Consider the following 16,910-nt stretch of genomic DNA (forward strand, 5'->3'; position numbering starts at 1 on the left):
CCCGCTCCAATCCTCCCTAAACCAGGTGGGGGGGCGGGGCACAGACTTCCTACAGGGCCAGACCAACTGCTAGACGCAGCCCCCAGCACTGCTGTAATTAGCCGGTGGCTGCTAAGCCCCTCCTTTCGAGGGACTCTAGGGCCGCCCCTGTTAGTGGTAGAGAAGAAGGACAGGAGGGAGGACGCGCGACACAGGCGGCCGATCGGAGCGGCTGCTCGGACGTGGAGACCGTCATGGAGGGCGCGTCGAGCGACCCGTACCGGCGGCCGGCGCGGCGAACTCAGTGGCTGCTGAGCGCCCTGGCGCACCACTATGGGCTGGATCGCGGCGTGGAGAACGAGATTGTGGTGCTGGCAACCGGCTTAGACCAGTACCTTCAAGAGGTCTTCCACCACCTGGACAGCCGCGGCGCTGGTCGCCTATCGCGCGCGGACTTCCGTGCGCTCTGTGCCGTGCTGGGGCTGCGCACCGAAGGGACAGTCGCCTCCACTGAGGCCGCTGGGAACGGGAATGCGGGGGACGCGGCTGCTGGGGAGGCCGTCGACAGGGACGTGGACGCCGAAGAGGAAGCACGCTTGGCGCTGTGCGCCGAACCTTCTGAACTTACCTTCCGCCAGTTCCACGCTCGCCTCTGCGGCTACTTCGGCACCCGCGCGGGACCCCGACTGCCCCGCGGCGCGCTCAGCGAGCACATAGAGACGCAAATCCGCCTGCGCCGCCCGCGCCGCCGCCGCAACCGCCCGCCCCACGCGTCTGGCTGCGACGGCGGCCCAGACGGCGAGCGGGTGGCGAGGCTTGAGGAAGAGAACAGCAGCCTTCGAGAGCTCGTGGAGGATCTGCGCGCTGCGCTGCAGAGTAGTGACGCACGCTGCCTAGCGCTACAGGTGCGACGCCAGGGTCGGGGACCAGGGTCTGAGCAAGCTGGCTGGCCAAGGAGCCACAAGGACCCAGGACAAGGAGAGGGGCCGGCTTCAGTCTCCTCCCACCAGACCCACCTCCACCCACCTCATCCCATTTCAACCCACATTATCCCTCCCCTATTCCCACACAGGTTGTTGCTGTTAAGTGCCATGGAATCTGTTTCCACTCATAGTGAACCTAAGGCTGTAAATCTTTAAAGGAGCAGAAAGCTTTATCTTTCTCTCACAGGGCGGCTTATGGGCTCGAACAGCCGATTCTAGTCAGAAGTCCAGTGCTTACCCAACAGTGTTACAACGCTCTTGTTCCCACCCATCCTACTAGCCCTGAAACCCCACTACGAGTCAGATACCATCCCACACCACTCCTACCCCCATCTTCTCTTTCCCCTTATAGCTTTGTTGAGCCTTCCTAGGAAATCTGGTCATTTTACGTAGTCAGTCATTTAATAAGTATCTTTAGTCCTTGGTGCCAGGCGTCTGTGAGGAGACAGTTGTGAGGAAGGCCCTGGGTCCAGCCTTAAGGAGCGCCAGCTTAATGTCATAGACTGCAGCTCTTTCATTATTCACCAAATACTTATGGGACCACCTGAGGGTGCCCAGGTGAGAACTAGTGTGACTAACACTTTGGATTGGGCCTTGGGGTTAGACCTGCTCTAGGGTTCTGAGAAGAAAGTACTCCCTGCACGATTGACTCAGCCCCCACATCTTTGATCACTCCACTGACACTAGGCATTGTGCCCAGCCACGTGCCTGGGATGATGCTGGAGCACTCATACAAACAGGAAAAGGATCAAAGGGGTTTACAGTCCAGAAGGAAACTAACATTGTCTTAGCCCCTGCTTGGCACAGCCACCTAGCGCCAAGGGACAGCGGAAGTACTGCAAGGTACTGTTCTCAATGGTCTTGTTTGTGGAAGTGAAGGATAGGCACGGGATACACATGAGCTCGGAGAGTACTCTCATAGTATTAGCACAAGTAATGAAACTAACTGCAAGATCAATTATTGGCCAGGCATTTATTGAGCACCTACTATGTCCCAGGCTTGTTTTAGGAGATGTGGTATGGCTATGAACAAGACAGACAAAACTGTACCCTTACAGAGCTTGTAGTCTAGTGAACAGTCTAGAGAGGGCCTGCCTTTGAGGTTTTAGACTGTTCTAAGTTTGGGGGATGAAGGAGCCATGGAAGGTTAAGTGATAGGAATTGGGAAGAAGAGTCAGGAAGTTTGGGGGGGGGGGCAAAAGTACAATGTAAAGAACAGATTATGGATTTGTGACTCAATTTTCTCATCCATAACAACGGAGATATTTAGAACTCCTGCCTCATTAGGGTACTTCTGAGGAATGAATTCATACATTCCAAGTCCTTATGGGGAGTCCTGGTGTAGTGCTGCTATCTGCAAGGTCAGCAGTTCAAACTCATCAGCCGCTCCTCAGAAACCCCATACAAGATATCTATGAGTCGGAACACACACTAAGGCACTTAACAACAACAACCCCTTACTGCAGCGTCTTATTCTGGTAACACCGAGCAGGGAATGTGCACCATTATATCAGTGCTTTGGGGTACATGGAACTGGTGACTCCTTATCCTGATGTTGTACATCTGCGAATGACCGTTCACTTCCTGCCCCTTGCTGCCCTGTCCCTGCAGGTCGGCCTCTGGAAGAGCCAGGCAGGCACCCTCCAGGAAGGGTGCCGTGGGCCGCAGGAGACGGCGCGGGAGCTGCAGCAGGCTAGGGGCGCATTAGCTGCAGCGGAGGCCCGCGAGGGGCGACTGCGCAGGGGCCAGGCCGAGGTGCGGCAGCGCGCAGAAGATGCCCGGCAGGCCGTGCTGCACAGCCTGTGCCGCGTGCGAGAGCTCGAGGCGCTGGCGCAGCAGGTACCGGGCCTGCAGCTCTGGGTGCGGCGGCTGGAGGCAGAGCTGCAGTGCTACAGGTGAGCCGCGGCGTGGTTCCTGGGTCAGTGATCTGATCACCAATGTTAAATTCTGTTCTCCCTATACTCTGGTGTTCATGCCAGCTCCCTGCCCAACTCATCCTCCTGCACCCACTCCCCACCTCATTTGTACCTGTGTTCATTGTTTATGTGTTCTTCCATTCATTAGGTGGGGTTCTTCCATTCCTTAAGTCATCCGTGTTCTCTACCCATTCATCCATCCATCCTCCCACCTGTTCATCCACCAATTGCTCATTCATAGATTGACACTGAATATATTAATTCTTGTTTGTTCATTGATTGGACCAACAAAATAATAACCATGATGATGGCTAGCAGTCATTGGGCACAGATGAGCATTATGTGCCCCATTTGACAGATGAGGAGACAGGCTGAGAATGATCCCTTATGCTAGATGGTTGTTTACACCAAGGCAGGAACCTGGACTTGGGACCAAGGTTAAAATCCTGGAAGGATATATGACCTTAGGCAGATTACTCCTCCCCTTCAAGGCTAAGTCTCCTCTTCTGCAAAACATAAATTGGAATCCCTGCCTGCCGTAGCAAACAGCTGCTCCTTCTCCCTTTTGTACCACAAACCTGCCTGCCTAGCTGACTTCTATACTTACTGAGTACCTGGTCTGTCTCTGCTGCACCAAGATATGAATTTGAACAAGACCAATTCCTACCTTTGGGCAGCCACCCGTTGAGTGGGGCAGGTGTTAGGTATCTATGAGCTTGTCACTGAATAAGTGTATCCTTGCAGGCTGGATGAATGCTGAGGACAGGGACAGGGCCTCTAGGAGAGATACCAGCGCCCGTGATATCTTAGCTGAGAGCTGATGATGGGCTATTGCCTGGCAAGGTAGGCCCCTGGAAAGGAAAAGGAGAGTGTGTTAGTGAAAAAGAGGCAGGGGGTGCTTAGTCCAGGCACTAACAGAACACAGTGTTGCAGGGATAAAGCTGCAGGGGCAAGCAAAGGCCAGGCTGTTCAGGCCTTGAAGCTTGCAGCTAGGATTTCAGTGTCAAGAATAGTGGAAAGCCACAGAAAAGTTTTAAGCAAAGGATGACAAGATCAGATTTACATTTCAAGGGAACAAAAAAAAAAAAAATCCTGGCTATAGTTATGAATAAAATGTGAGGAGGGAACAGGAAGCCAGAGGGGCTGTTGTCCTTCTTCCAGCCTGAGTGGAAGGAAGGTGGTCTGACCCTGGCTGCGGGGGCAGGGCAGCCAAAGGTAGCTTTGACCCTAGCTCCTCAGAGCAGGGACTATGTCCTTCACTTTTGAGACTGTCACAGCTGGGAGATGAGAAGACTGGACAGAGGCCTCTTGTGGAGGCAGACACTGGGCCAGCCTCCTGCAGCTCCAAGTGTTTGAAGAGTCATATCCTGTTTGTATAGCTGATCATCCAAAGAGCAGTGCTGGCTGGCTTGGAAACCATGTCTGGCCTTGGAACTTTCTCCAAGAGGAGGACTAAAGGGTTTGCTCTTATTTTCCTTTAATATAACAGGCGATCCTTCATAACATGATTTTAAGAGTAACTATAAACATTGATATGTTTTTGTTAAGTGTCATTGAGTTTCAATTGCCATTGAGTCGGTTCCAACTCCTAGCCACTCTGTATAGGGTTTCCAAGGAGTGGCTTGTGAGCTTGAACTGCCAACCCTGTGGTTCAAACCGACCTTGCAGTCCAGTGCATTAACCCACAGCACCACACCAGGACTCCACACAGTAACTAGCCCTGTAAAAATGTGTCCAGCCCCAGGAGGCATAAGTTTAAGAATTGATTTGCCCTAAAACTCTCCCTCATTAAAGGAAGGAAAGGAGAAGGCACAAAATAGCCCCAGGCCGTTATTGGGTATTAACTGTGAACCAGCATAGTGCTAGGCAGCTCATCTAAGTTACCTCATGTTGTTAAGTGCTTTTGAGTCAGTTCTGACTCATAGCAACCCTGTATAGGGTTTCTGAGGAGTGGCTGAGGGGTGAGAGGGGTTGAACCTCTATATAGTCCAGCATTTATCCTATAGTGCTGCACCATTGCTTCTAAACTACCATAAAAGAAAAGTATTCTCTGCATTTTACAGCTGAGAAAACCAAGGCCATAGAGGAAGCAATTTACCAGTATGGGCATAGCCAGGTACATGTCCAGCCAGGCTTCAAACCCCAGCCCAAAAGCCCCAAAGCCATGTACCCAGGCTGGGTTTAGTAGCATGCTCAAGTCTTTCTGGGTTCCCCACATCAGAAATGTCTGTAGGACAAGTTTTGTTTTGTTTTGCTTTTTATTGTGAATTGAGTGAAAGTTAACAGACAAGACCATCTGCTTTACATTCAACAAATTATACGCTTTATTTCACCTCAATGATTACAATCCCCTCCCTGCAAGAACAGTTATCCTACTTCCTCCCTGTGGCTTCCCTTTTACATCTTTTACTTCACAAATGAACAAAACAAAAATATTTGATGTATACATACAAAACAAAAAAATATTTATTCATTTAAATGTCCTAAATGCATATTCTGCAAGCCAGCTTCCCTATATGACATTTTACAGGTGGAGAGATGATGTTGCCTCCTCTTTTGCATTTTATATACCTGGAACTCAGCTGCTCCCTAAGGGTTGAGTTGAATCATCTTCCTCCCCTGCAGCTGGGCCAGTTGAGGCCTACAGTTTGGAGGAATTACTTGGAATAAGAGGCCCCACACCCTGAAGAGAAGAGCCACACTACGCCCCTTAAGTGACTTCACTCTGGAATGCCTCCAGTTGCTCTGGTGATGTGACTTTGGGTTAAGGAGAGTGCAGTGAGGGGACAGCAGCTTGAAGCCATTCAGTTAGAATGAATGACCATACTTTTCTAGCATCTTTCAGTTCTCCAAACATTTTCACAGAAATGGACTCATTCTGACCTTTGAGCAACTCTCTGAGGTTGGTCGTATTATGTTACCAGTTTTCAAATGAGGAAATGGAGACTTGGAGACGGGAGTGATTTGACCCAGATCACATAGCCAAAATTTGACTTATTTTTTTCAAAGCTGCATTTCTTAACTCTGAATTAGATGTTCTTTCCCTGTCTCTGTTATCTCCCGTAATGAATTTTCTATGTTTTTTTTTAATCCTGGGTTTAATCCAATTCTTTATCTTTTTAAACAGTTATAACGTATTTTCCAAGCTCTTGGATTGCTCTGAAATCTGAGCTTCCTCCAGTTCACTACATCTGCTGTCTCTTGTGATGACAAGGTCCTGGTGTGCTCTGTAATATTTGTGAGCTCATCTTTGGCAGAAGGCAGGAGCCTTAAGTGGCCAGGGTTGTGGAGTTCCTTGCAGAGTAGTTTCCCATCTGCCTCAACTAAGATCTGAATCTACACTGGTTTTAAAATTAGTTTTGCTAACTTCACATGCAGTGGGGATTTGAGTTCCTTACCTGGGCGCAGTATCCCAAGGTCAATGGGTGTTTCTCATCTTTGTTGATGGATAAGGCCCCTTGAGGCTCTGATGTCTTCTGGAGAATCTCCTCCTGTTAACTCACCCTGCATGCAGTGCCTTCTTTGCCTGTCCCCCCAACCCCCACCCCAGGGGCTAAACTCCAGCCGCAGCCCCTCCATGGGTCTTTCAGCCCCATCTCTTGCTTCCCCACTACAAGCTGGAGGTCTCCCTTTTGTTTTCCACCGTGGCTCTATATTATTTCAAGTGATTATTTTTTATCCAGCATTCCTCTGATGGAGGGAAAGTTTCCCATAGCACCTTAATCCACTGTCTTGACCAGCAACGTAAGAGAATATACAATAAATACTTAAGAGTAAAGCAGTTCTTAAGCAATTGGTGACAGTCATTTACTCATCAGCGTTTTCTAAGCTTTTCCATGCATCGTGCCCTGTGCAGATACTCAGGGGACATAGACATGGCATAGATATGGTATCTCCAGTCCTCTCCAAGAGTCCTCCAAGCCTGAGAGCAGCAGGTCATCCACATAACATGTTAGAATACAAACCTGCTATACGCTGAGGGCCACAAGGAAACTACTGCTACTTTGAGTTGAGGTCAGCATTTGCACAGGAGTCCCCGCTCAAACAGAAGTGACCTACGTATCAAAAGGAGTCCACAGATCTCCTAGAACCAAGAAAAATCGCCCAGGAGCCCACCTGCCCAGCTAAGCATGCTCTGGAGACTGTGTAACAATCTCTTTCTAAGGGGTTCATGAGTATGAAGCTTTGCAAAGTTACCTCTGAAACATAGTGTACTTCCAGTTTTGGCAAGCTTGTAGCCCTCTTTTTACACTAAGTGTTTCTATCAAGCGTTGCAGAGTGCTTGTGCTTTACCAAGGGGGCTGCCTACTCCCGTGGCCATCTCAGCCCCTGGGTCCCTGCTTCCCCACAGCTAGTCTTTGGCACTTACCACCTCATTGTACAATCCAGCTCCTCTTCAAACCCCACAAAACAGTCCATCCCACACTCATTTTTGAGCACAAAAGACTTTACTGATAATTTGGAGGGAAGCGGGGGTGGTCACAGTGCAGGAATAGAAACAGCTTTGAATGGAGGAGTCTTTGGCATCACCGATCTTACAATGTAATTTAGCTGAGAGTGCAGCTCTGAGAGTGTGGCCCTAGAACAAGTTGTTCTCACCATGATGAGCCTTAAGTCGTCTAATCTGTAAAATGGGAATGATGACAATAATATACGCACTTCACAGAGTTGTTCTGAAGATTCAATATGCAAATGTATGCAAAGTATCTAGGATAGTGCTTTTGTTATTGTTTGTGTCATCGAGTTGGTTCCGACTCACAGCGACCCTGTGGAGTTTCTGAGAGCAGCTGGTGGGTTTGAACTGCTGACCTTTCCGTTAACAGTACTTTATCCTACAGCACTGTACCAGGGCTAGAATAGTGATTGTTGTTAAGTACTATCAAGTTGGTTCTAACTCATAGTGACCCTGTATCTAGAGTTTCCAAGGAGCAGCTGGTGGGTTTGAACCACTGACCTTGCAAATAGCAGTCCAGTTCTTATCCTATAGGCCACACCAGGACTTAGCATAGAGAAGATGCTTATACCAAAAACACATTGGCAGCGAATCGATTCACAATCACAGCCCTCCTAAAGGACAGAGTAGGACTGCCCCATGGAGTTTCTAAGGCTAGAACTCTTTCCAGACGCACACTGTTTCTCCCCTGGAGTGGGGGGTGGGTTCACTGCCAAATGCTTAACACTACGAGGGCTCCTTGCAAAAATGCTTTATAAATAATAAAAATCATTTTTACTACTTAGTCCATACACATGACCTAGAACGTGCCCCATAAATAGTAGTGGTGATGTATAATGTCATTAATATGAACACAGGGTTGCAGCCCTTGGAGAGCCGTGTGTCTGTGGGGCCACCAAACAAGCAAATGGGCAGTGTGGGAAAGGCCCTGACAGAGGGCAGAGTGTGGACAAGCACACGGGAAAACATGGGCAGCTCTGATTGGAGCATGCTATCTGAGCTGGATGTTAAAGGGTGGTGAGTTAGTTTTTTCAGGGAAGGGGTGTGGAAAGGCATTCCAGATTTGGGTTATCATGCATACAAAAGATCAGAAGTATGAAAGGTCTTGGTGCTTCTTGGGAAGGAGATTCATTGGGGCTGGAGGGTCTGAGCTGGGAAGTAGCAGGCGAGGAGGTGAAGAGAAGCAAGTCAGGGTAGTGAAGGGCCCTGAATGCCAAACAGAGCCACCAAATTTGTCCAGGAGAACAAGGTAGACAGTAATCAGATTTGAGCTCTGTGAAAACCCTACATGCTACAGGCTGAAGACAAATTGGACAAGAGGGGAGGTGAGAGACCTCAGGTGGGGACAAGAGGGGAGGCTGTTTCTGGGACCAGGGGACAGAGCATGAAGCCTAAGAAAGGATGAACCACCAGCCTTGTCCCCGGAGACCTTCTCTGGAGTCTGGGGAGTCTCAACCCTTACAAAATAGGTCTCTCCTTGATGACAGCTTCTTGGACTAAGTAGGCTGAGTAAGATTTAGAGCTGGATTCCGGGGCCATGTTGACAAGGAGGAACTTCCTGTGGATGGAGGAACCAGCAAGGCACAATAGCAGTCTGGGGAGTCTCACCTCTTGGTGGGTCAGGGAAGTGTATTTGGACTGGCATTGAGAAAGCACTCAGAGATGATGGTGGACATGTTTAGGAAGCACAGGCAGAGGGGCTAGCACCTCAGAGGTCAGTAACGAGGAGCATTGATGCATGAATTTTGCACAGGTCGCCTGTCAGTGGAACACAGTGGGTTCCATTTTAGCCAAGGGTACCACTGGACACAGATTGGGGTGGGGCTGCTCAGTAAATATGGTTCTTTCTGACTCCTCAACTTTCTCACCACCACCCATTAGTTTGTCATACTGTGGTGGTTTGATCGCTGTGATGCCATCAGTATTTCAAATACCAGTAGGATCGCCCATGGTGGACAGACTTGGGTAGAGCTTCTAGACTAAGTCAGACTAGGAAGAAAGGCCTGGAGATCTACTTCCAAACATCAGCCAATGAAAACTTCATAGACCTTAATAGAATATTGTCTAATACAGTAATGGCAGATGGTATAGGACTGGGTAGTGTTTTTGTTTTAGTTGCCATGAATCAGAGGCAACTAACAACCACAACAGCTTTCTCAAGGGAGATGCATTAGGGGTGGTAATACGTGTATCCTGCCAGGGCCCTGCCAAGATACAGGAAGCTTGAGGAGGGGTTCATCAAACCTTTCATCCTCCCAACTTCATATCCTGAAACTGCAGCCAAAGTTTACAAAGCTGTGTTTAGCAAACCGTGTCACCTGGAAGAAGATTAAAATATCATGGACTGCCAGAAGAGCAAACAAATCTGTGCTGGAAGAAGCACAGCCAGACTTTATCTCTCATACTTTGGACATATTATCAGGAGGGACCAGTCCCTAGAGAAGGACATCATGCTTGGTGAAGTGGAGGGGAGGGTCTGCAAAAGACGGAGGCTCCCAAAGAGATGGGTTGGCACTATGGCAGCAGAAATGAGCTCAAGCTTAGCAACAATTGTGAGATTAGCACAGGACCAGGCAGTGTTTCCTTCTGAGTTGGTGCCGACTTGATGGCACCTAGCAATGACAATAAGTCTGAAGTGGGCTCTGTGTGTTTTGTCAGTGTTCCTTCAGGCATATGGCTTGGGTGCACAATGCTTTCCCAGCATCACAGCTGGAGAAAGAAGAGGCATCCTTTTCTATGCAGAAAAGCAAAGCCTGTCCAGGCTCCCTGTAAGCTCACTGGCCAAAGTAACATCACAGAGGAGCAGGGGAGCCCAGGTGAGTGAGAGAGGACTGCTCAGCTTGTAGGGTGGAGGAGGCACGATTGTCTGCCAAGTGAATCTGCCCTCATTCAAATGTGTACCCCTACCTGATCTTTCAAAGGAGCTCTGGTAGCGTAGTGGTTACGAATCAGGCTGCAAACCTCAAGGTAAGCAGGTCAAAACTACCAGCTGTTCCATGGGAGAAAGATGAGGCTTTCTGCTCCCGTAAAGATTTATAGCCTTAGAAACCCTGTACAGGGTCGCTATGAGTCGGAACCGACTCCAAGGCACATAACCACCACCACCACCACCTAATCTCTCTTAAGACAGAGCCAGGACTCACTCCTCTGGCAAACAGCCCAGCGGTTTCCTCTTTAAGACCTGAGGTTTTATGCCTTTCCCAGAAGAAAAAGTATTTACACGTACAGTAAGGAGTCCTGGCATGGTGCTATAGGATAAGCACTGGACTGAAAGGTCACTTTGAACTGCAAGGTCAGCAATTCAAACTCACCAAACAGTCCTCGGAAATGTTATACAGGGTTGCTATGAGTCAGAGCTGACTCCATGGCACTTTAACAACAAATAAGTATGCCCCTCAGAGAAGGAAGCTGGAACCCAAAGAGGGAAATGATCCACCCAAGGTCACACAAGTTAGGGGCACAAACCACACTGCACTTGGTTTTTCCAAGAACCCATGAGCTTTCCATTTCTGCATTGGGAATAAGCTTTGGCAGCTCCTATATTTGTGTGGTTAGGCTTAGAGGTTGAGCTCTGAAGTTAAATTCCCGGCTTTCAAATCTTTGTTTCTCCTGTTCTAGGCTAGGTGAGAGGCCTCAGGCATGTAGATGGCTTACAAGTAGTCTAATATATTGCCCTCCATTCACTCCCTCAGTCCTAGACAGGGGCGGGAGTGAGGGGTGAGATGCCAGATTGATATCCTTTGCCCACTTCCCTCTATAGGGATTTTCTCTGATTCAACCTGTTTGTGCCCTAATAGCCTCATCTAGAAAATGGGGTTAATTTCAGTGCCTACCGCAGAAGGTAAGAATTAAATGAGATAATATATTAAAAACAAAAAACAAACACTTAGAATTGTTCCTGGCACAAAATGTTGTTGTTGTTGTTGCTGTTGTTAGGTGTCGTCAAGTTGGTTCCAACTCATAGCAACCCTATAATAGGGTTTCCGAAGAGCAGCTGGTGTGTTTGAACTGCCAACCTTGTGGTTCACAGTCCAGTACTGAACCTACAGCACCACACCAGGAGTCCTGGCACAAAATAAGCACCCAGTGAAGATCACCACTGTAAATTGGCTCTCACCTGTAGAACACTCTTGTCTGCCTCACACTCCTCGGATTAGACTTTTAATCCCATTCAAACACCTCCACCTCTGTTTGTCCTGCTCCACAAGGCAGGGAACATGACAGCAGTGACCCAGATGCATCACTTCTCAACGTCTGTTGCCCCACATCCCGCTTTCCAGTATCTGTTGATAAATCCCAGGGAAGAGCACTGATTGGCCCATTTTGTGTTACAGTGCCACCTATAGCTTCTGTGCTTTGATGTAGTTAACTGCCTTTGAGTTGGCTTGTGACTCATGGGTGACATCAGGCACAAAAGAATGACATGCTGCCCAGTCCTACATCAGACCATGGTTGGGTGCACACTGGACCACTGTAATCAATACCATCGCAGATGTTTCATCCTTGTCTATTTTAGTCTAGAAGTGCCATTGAAAGGTATTTAGCATCAGAGTGGCACACAAGCCTCCCCTGACAGATAGGTGGTAACTGAACATGAGGTCACATTCCAGGTATACAGAACTAGAGCACTGTGTACGTCATGACAAACTATGGGTAACATTGCTAAGAATGGGAATTCTAGAATATTTAATTGTGCTCATGTGGAACCTGAACTTAGACCAAGGACAAGGGGATACTGTGTGGTTTACAATCAGGAAAAGTATGTATCAGGGTTGTATCCTATTACGAGACTTAAAAGTCTCTAGGCTGAATAATTAATATCAGAATCTGGACTATATAAAGAACTTGGCATCAAGATTGGAGGAAGACTCATTAACAACCTGTGATATGCAGATGACAAAACCTTGCTTGCTGCTCAAAGTAAAGAGGGCTTGAAGTACTTGTTGATAAAATGAAAGACTACAATCTTCAAATATAGATCATAACTCAACCTAAAACAAAAATCTTCACAACTAGATCAATGAACAACTTCATGATAAACGAAGAAAAGATTGAAGTTGTCAGGGATTTCATTTTACTTGGATCCACAATCAACACTTACTGAAACAGCAGTCAGAAAATCAACCAACATATTACATCGGGCAGATGTGCTGCATATGATCTCCTTGAAGTGTTCAGAGCAAAGATGTCATTTTGAGAACTAAAGCGCACCTAACCCAAGTGTAAATATTTTCAGTCACCTCATATGCATGTAAAAGCTGGCCAATGAGTAAGAAAGGCCAGAGAAAAATTGGTATCTTTGAATTACAGTTTGGGTAATGAATATTGAAAATACCAGGAACTGCCATAAAGGCTAATCTAACTTGGATGAAGTACAGCCAAAATGCTCCTTAGAAGTGAAGATGGTGAGACTTTGTCTCAAGTACTTTAGATGTGTTGTCTAGAGGGACCAGTCCCCGGAAAGGACATCATGCTTGGCAACAAAGAGGAAGACCATCAACAAGAAAGGCTGACATAATGGCTACAATGGGCCTAAGTGATCATACCTGGATGGCACAGGAACTGGCAGTGTTTCATTCAGTGGCTCCTAAAAACAACAACAGGGCACACACTGAATCCCGTAGTTAGGCAGAGATGGGTGCTGTAATTGTCGTGGAGTTCCTCAGAGGAAGGCAGGTGCTAAAGTAGAACCAAGTGTGGGTGTAATGACACAGCTTGACCAAAATAAGTAGTGCTACCAAGACGATGAGGCTTTCTACTCCCGTAAAGATTTACACCCTCGGAAACCCTGTACAGGGTCGCTATGGGTCGGAACCGACTTGACGGCACATAACAACAACAACAACCAAGACGTGTTAAAGAATGTAACATATATACGTGTATGAGAGGTGACTTCTGGCAAGATGGTGGACTAGGCAGACACGCTACAGACTTTCTACAACAAAGCACAAGACACCAAATGAAACAGATATACGTGACGTGATAATTCTGAAACCCTAAGCTCCAGAAGAAAGAATAGAGAAGTGGAACTAGGAGAAGAAGCTGAACAAAAGCAGCAAGAGAGGAGACAGATGAGTGAACTGTCAGCTCCCCTAATGAGGTGAGGCCATTTTGAACCTTTGCAAGCAGTGTTCAATAGTAACAGCAGTCTGACAACATGAACACACTCTAGTGGCTGGTGATTAGAGAAGTGGAATCTTCCTATGTTCCCCACACCCTCCTGGTGAACATAATAGTATCCAGCTCTCACCCTCATGCACCCAGAGTCTGGTAACATGCTTCATCCGTACAGCCCTGGCTCTGCATAAAATCAGAGAGCCTGGAAGGGGGCACCTCCTTCAACCCTAAAGGCATCTGAACTGCACTGCATCAGACCAGCAGAACAGTGCCAAGTCCTGGCTACTCCCAAAAGAGTTCCTTAAGGAACAAGTACTCTCACCTCAGTCATCTCCTGAGTCAGTACAGTCTGCTTCCAGATCAGGTGCCTTAACCCCAGACAGCATCTAGGCTGGCAGGAACTCCCATCTAGGACTAGGCGTCTTAGCCGTTCCTCCACATCATCCCCCGCTCCCAACTTCACTACCCCATGACCTCCTTGGCTTTGAGAAGGTGCTGACCCATAACATGTACCCTATCTCCACAGTTTTTCCCTCTCTGCCTCCGCCCCACTTCCCTCCTCTCACTTTTTTCCTTTTCTTTCCCTACTCTTGTTTTTCATCCTTTCTTTCTCTACTTTTCTTTTTTATTCCTTTTCTTCTGTTTCACTATTCTATTTTCCTATCTTCTTTCTCTCTTTTATATAGTTTTCTTCTTTACTATTCTCTTTCTCTTCTCTTTCCCCCTCTCTAATTTTGCTTTCTTTTTCTTTTTAGTTATTAGATTTTCTTTTCTTGCTATCATTTGCCTGCTTTCCCCCCACTCATTTTTAATTTTTTTGGTGCTGTTTGTTTTTTGGATTTTTTTTTTCTTGTCCTGCCCAATGGGAGATAACAACTGTGCCTACATGGCCCAGCCACACCCAGACCTCCTGCAGCCCCACCAACTGGGCAAGGGTCACTATCCGTTCCTGTAGCACCTGATCATTGATAGCAGCCAACAACAGCCAAATCTGCCCTCAACTGTGATACACGAACAGTAAACAGAAAGCTGTATACACGCTCACATTCTCTATCACACCCACCAGGAGACAGGAGGTAAGTGGCTAAAAACACACCAACATACAATCACAGCAAGAAACAAGATAAAGTGACTCAAACAAGCAACCAAAATACACAGCCAGAAGACTTTTTTTTTTTAAAGGAATAAATGTTTTTGGAACTGCCTGATAAGAAATTCCAAAGAGTGATATTTAGGTACCTTCAAGGAAGCTACAGACAAAATCAAGGAAAACAGAGATAAAACTTTAGAAGAATTCAAGAAAACACTACATGAACAAACTGATAAGTGAAAAATTAGAAATCATACAAAAACAGAAAAAAAGAAATCCAGAAGATTATTACTAAGATTTCAGAAATAAATAATATATTGGAGTAGAGTTGAATCAGTGGAAGCCCAAATCAGAGCTTGAAGACAAATCTCCCAAAACTAACCGACCAGAGGAACACAATCAGAAGGGGAAAAAAATCGAAAGAAACTATCAAGAGGAATAACTTACCTGTAATTGGAATTCAAGAACACGATAGAAAAAAAAAGAGAGAGAGAAAACAGAAAATCATCTAAGAGTTGTTGGAAGAAAACTTCCCTAACATTATAAAAGATGAGGAGCATTCAAGAAGCTGAATGAACCCCAAATAGGATAGATCCCAAAAGAAGATCACCAAGACATAATCACAATCAAACTTTCCAAAACCAACAACAAGGAAAGAATACTGAGAGCAGCTCAGGAAAAATGTTCAGAAAGAGACTAGTGGAACCCCAAAACTATGACCCTTAACCACCCTTTAGGTCTGGAACTGAACTCACCAAGTGACTCAATTTTCAGTAAACAACAGACAGGCCTATGAGGGGAACAACAATACTAAAGAGGTACACACACCTTGGAATAATCAAACAATTGAGATTTAAAGGGCAGCATTTATCCAAGGACAAACTTCAAAAGGGTTTTAGGAAAGAAGAATGAATTGAATAGGAAACAGATGAAGTGGGATAAGTGATGTTGCACTGAGGGAACTGTAATCAACTAGATGAAACAAAATGTGTATGAATTGTTGAATGTAAAACTGATGTTCTGCTCTGTAAACCATCACACAATTCACAATAGAAAGTAAAAAGAAAAACTGCAGCCAAGGAGTAGGGGAGGAAAGAATATGATATATATCATTTGGCAATAAATGCCAACAAGTGGCAATAAATGTAAATGCCAACAAGTGGCAATAAATGTATTGTTGTTAAGTGCTATTGAGTCGCTTCCGACTCATAGTAGTTCTGTATAGGGTTTCCAAAGTGCGGCTGGTGGATTGAACTGCCAACTTTGTGATTAGCAGTCTAGTGCTTATCCTGCAGTGCCACACCAGTGGTGTATAGTGTATAAGCATATGCATGTTTGGTAGGTGCTGTGTATACATATGATGCACAGATAGAAGTATCTATATGTATGTGTGCTTATAGATATGTGTGTGTGCGGATATATTCATAAGAGGATACATTTACAGATATTTCTTAGACGTAACCAAACACTTTCTAAGACTGATTTTCTGGGTTTGAAGGAACTTAGTCTCATGGGACAGCTTAATCACTTGGTATCCTAGCAAGGTGAGGAGCATCAGGGTCTTAAAAGCTTGAATTTAACCATCTAAAATACAGCTATTGATCTCTACTTATCAGGAGTAAAAGAGAAAGAAGGAAACCAAATTCTCAGAGAAGAAATTAGTCTACTGGCTAATAGCAAATACACACCATGGCCTATCTATCCAGAGACCAGAAGAACTAGATGGTGATTGGCTACCACTATTGACTGTTCAGATAGACCCTGATAGAATGGGAGAAAAATGCAAACAGCACTCAGAGTCTTTAAAAGTCCAGACTTACTGTACCAGCTGAGACTACAGGACTCCCTGAGGTGATCATCCGGAGATACCTTTTAAACCTTCAACTGAAATTATCCTGAGTTCACCTTTTAGCAAAATAATAGATTGGCACATAGCATAAAAGATCTTACCTGTGAGTATGGTGCTACATTAGAAAAACACACCTATGTGAGACCAAGACATCAACAATTACTCTAGACGAGAAGGGAGAAGAAAAAGTAGAGTATTAGAATAAGAACAACTGGAATGCAATTAAAAAGCATGCCTAATTGTGAAAAATTGAATTTAAAAAGCTTAATTGTGAAGCACGAGAAATGTAACTAATATCTCTGAACAGCTTGTATTGTTCAATTGTCAATTGCTGTATAAACTTTCACTGAAAGCATATTATATTGTTCACGTTAAGTGCCGTCAAGTCAGTTCCCGCTCATCGCAGTTCCCACAACAAACAAAACACTGTCTAGTCCTGCACCATCTTTATAATTATTGTTACTCTTGAGCCCATTGTTGCTGAAACTGTCAATCCATCTCCTTGGGGGTCTTCCTCTTTTTC

General features: G+C 46.2%; 1 protein-coding gene across 1 annotated transcript in view; it reads left to right on the plus strand.

The window, feature by feature from the left end:
- Window positions 1–233: 233 nt before the first annotated feature.
- EFCC1 (EF-hand and coiled-coil domain containing 1) overlaps window positions 234–16,910 on the plus strand; it is a 79,247-nt gene continuing 62,570 nt past the window's right edge. Inside the window, exons 1-2 of the mRNA XM_006870474.1 lie at window positions 234–884; window positions 2,574–2,857. Coding sequence (XP_006870536.1) covers window positions 234–884; window positions 2,574–2,857 — 935 coding nt within the window. The remainder of the gene's footprint in view (window positions 885–2,573; window positions 2,858–16,910) is intronic.

The sequence above is a fragment of the Chrysochloris asiatica genome, unplaced genomic scaffold (assembly GCF_000296735.1).
Source record: "Chrysochloris asiatica unplaced genomic scaffold, ChrAsi1.0 scaffold00142, whole genome shotgun sequence".
Classification (NCBI taxonomy): Eukaryota; Metazoa; Chordata; class Mammalia; order Afrosoricida; family Chrysochloridae; genus Chrysochloris; species Chrysochloris asiatica.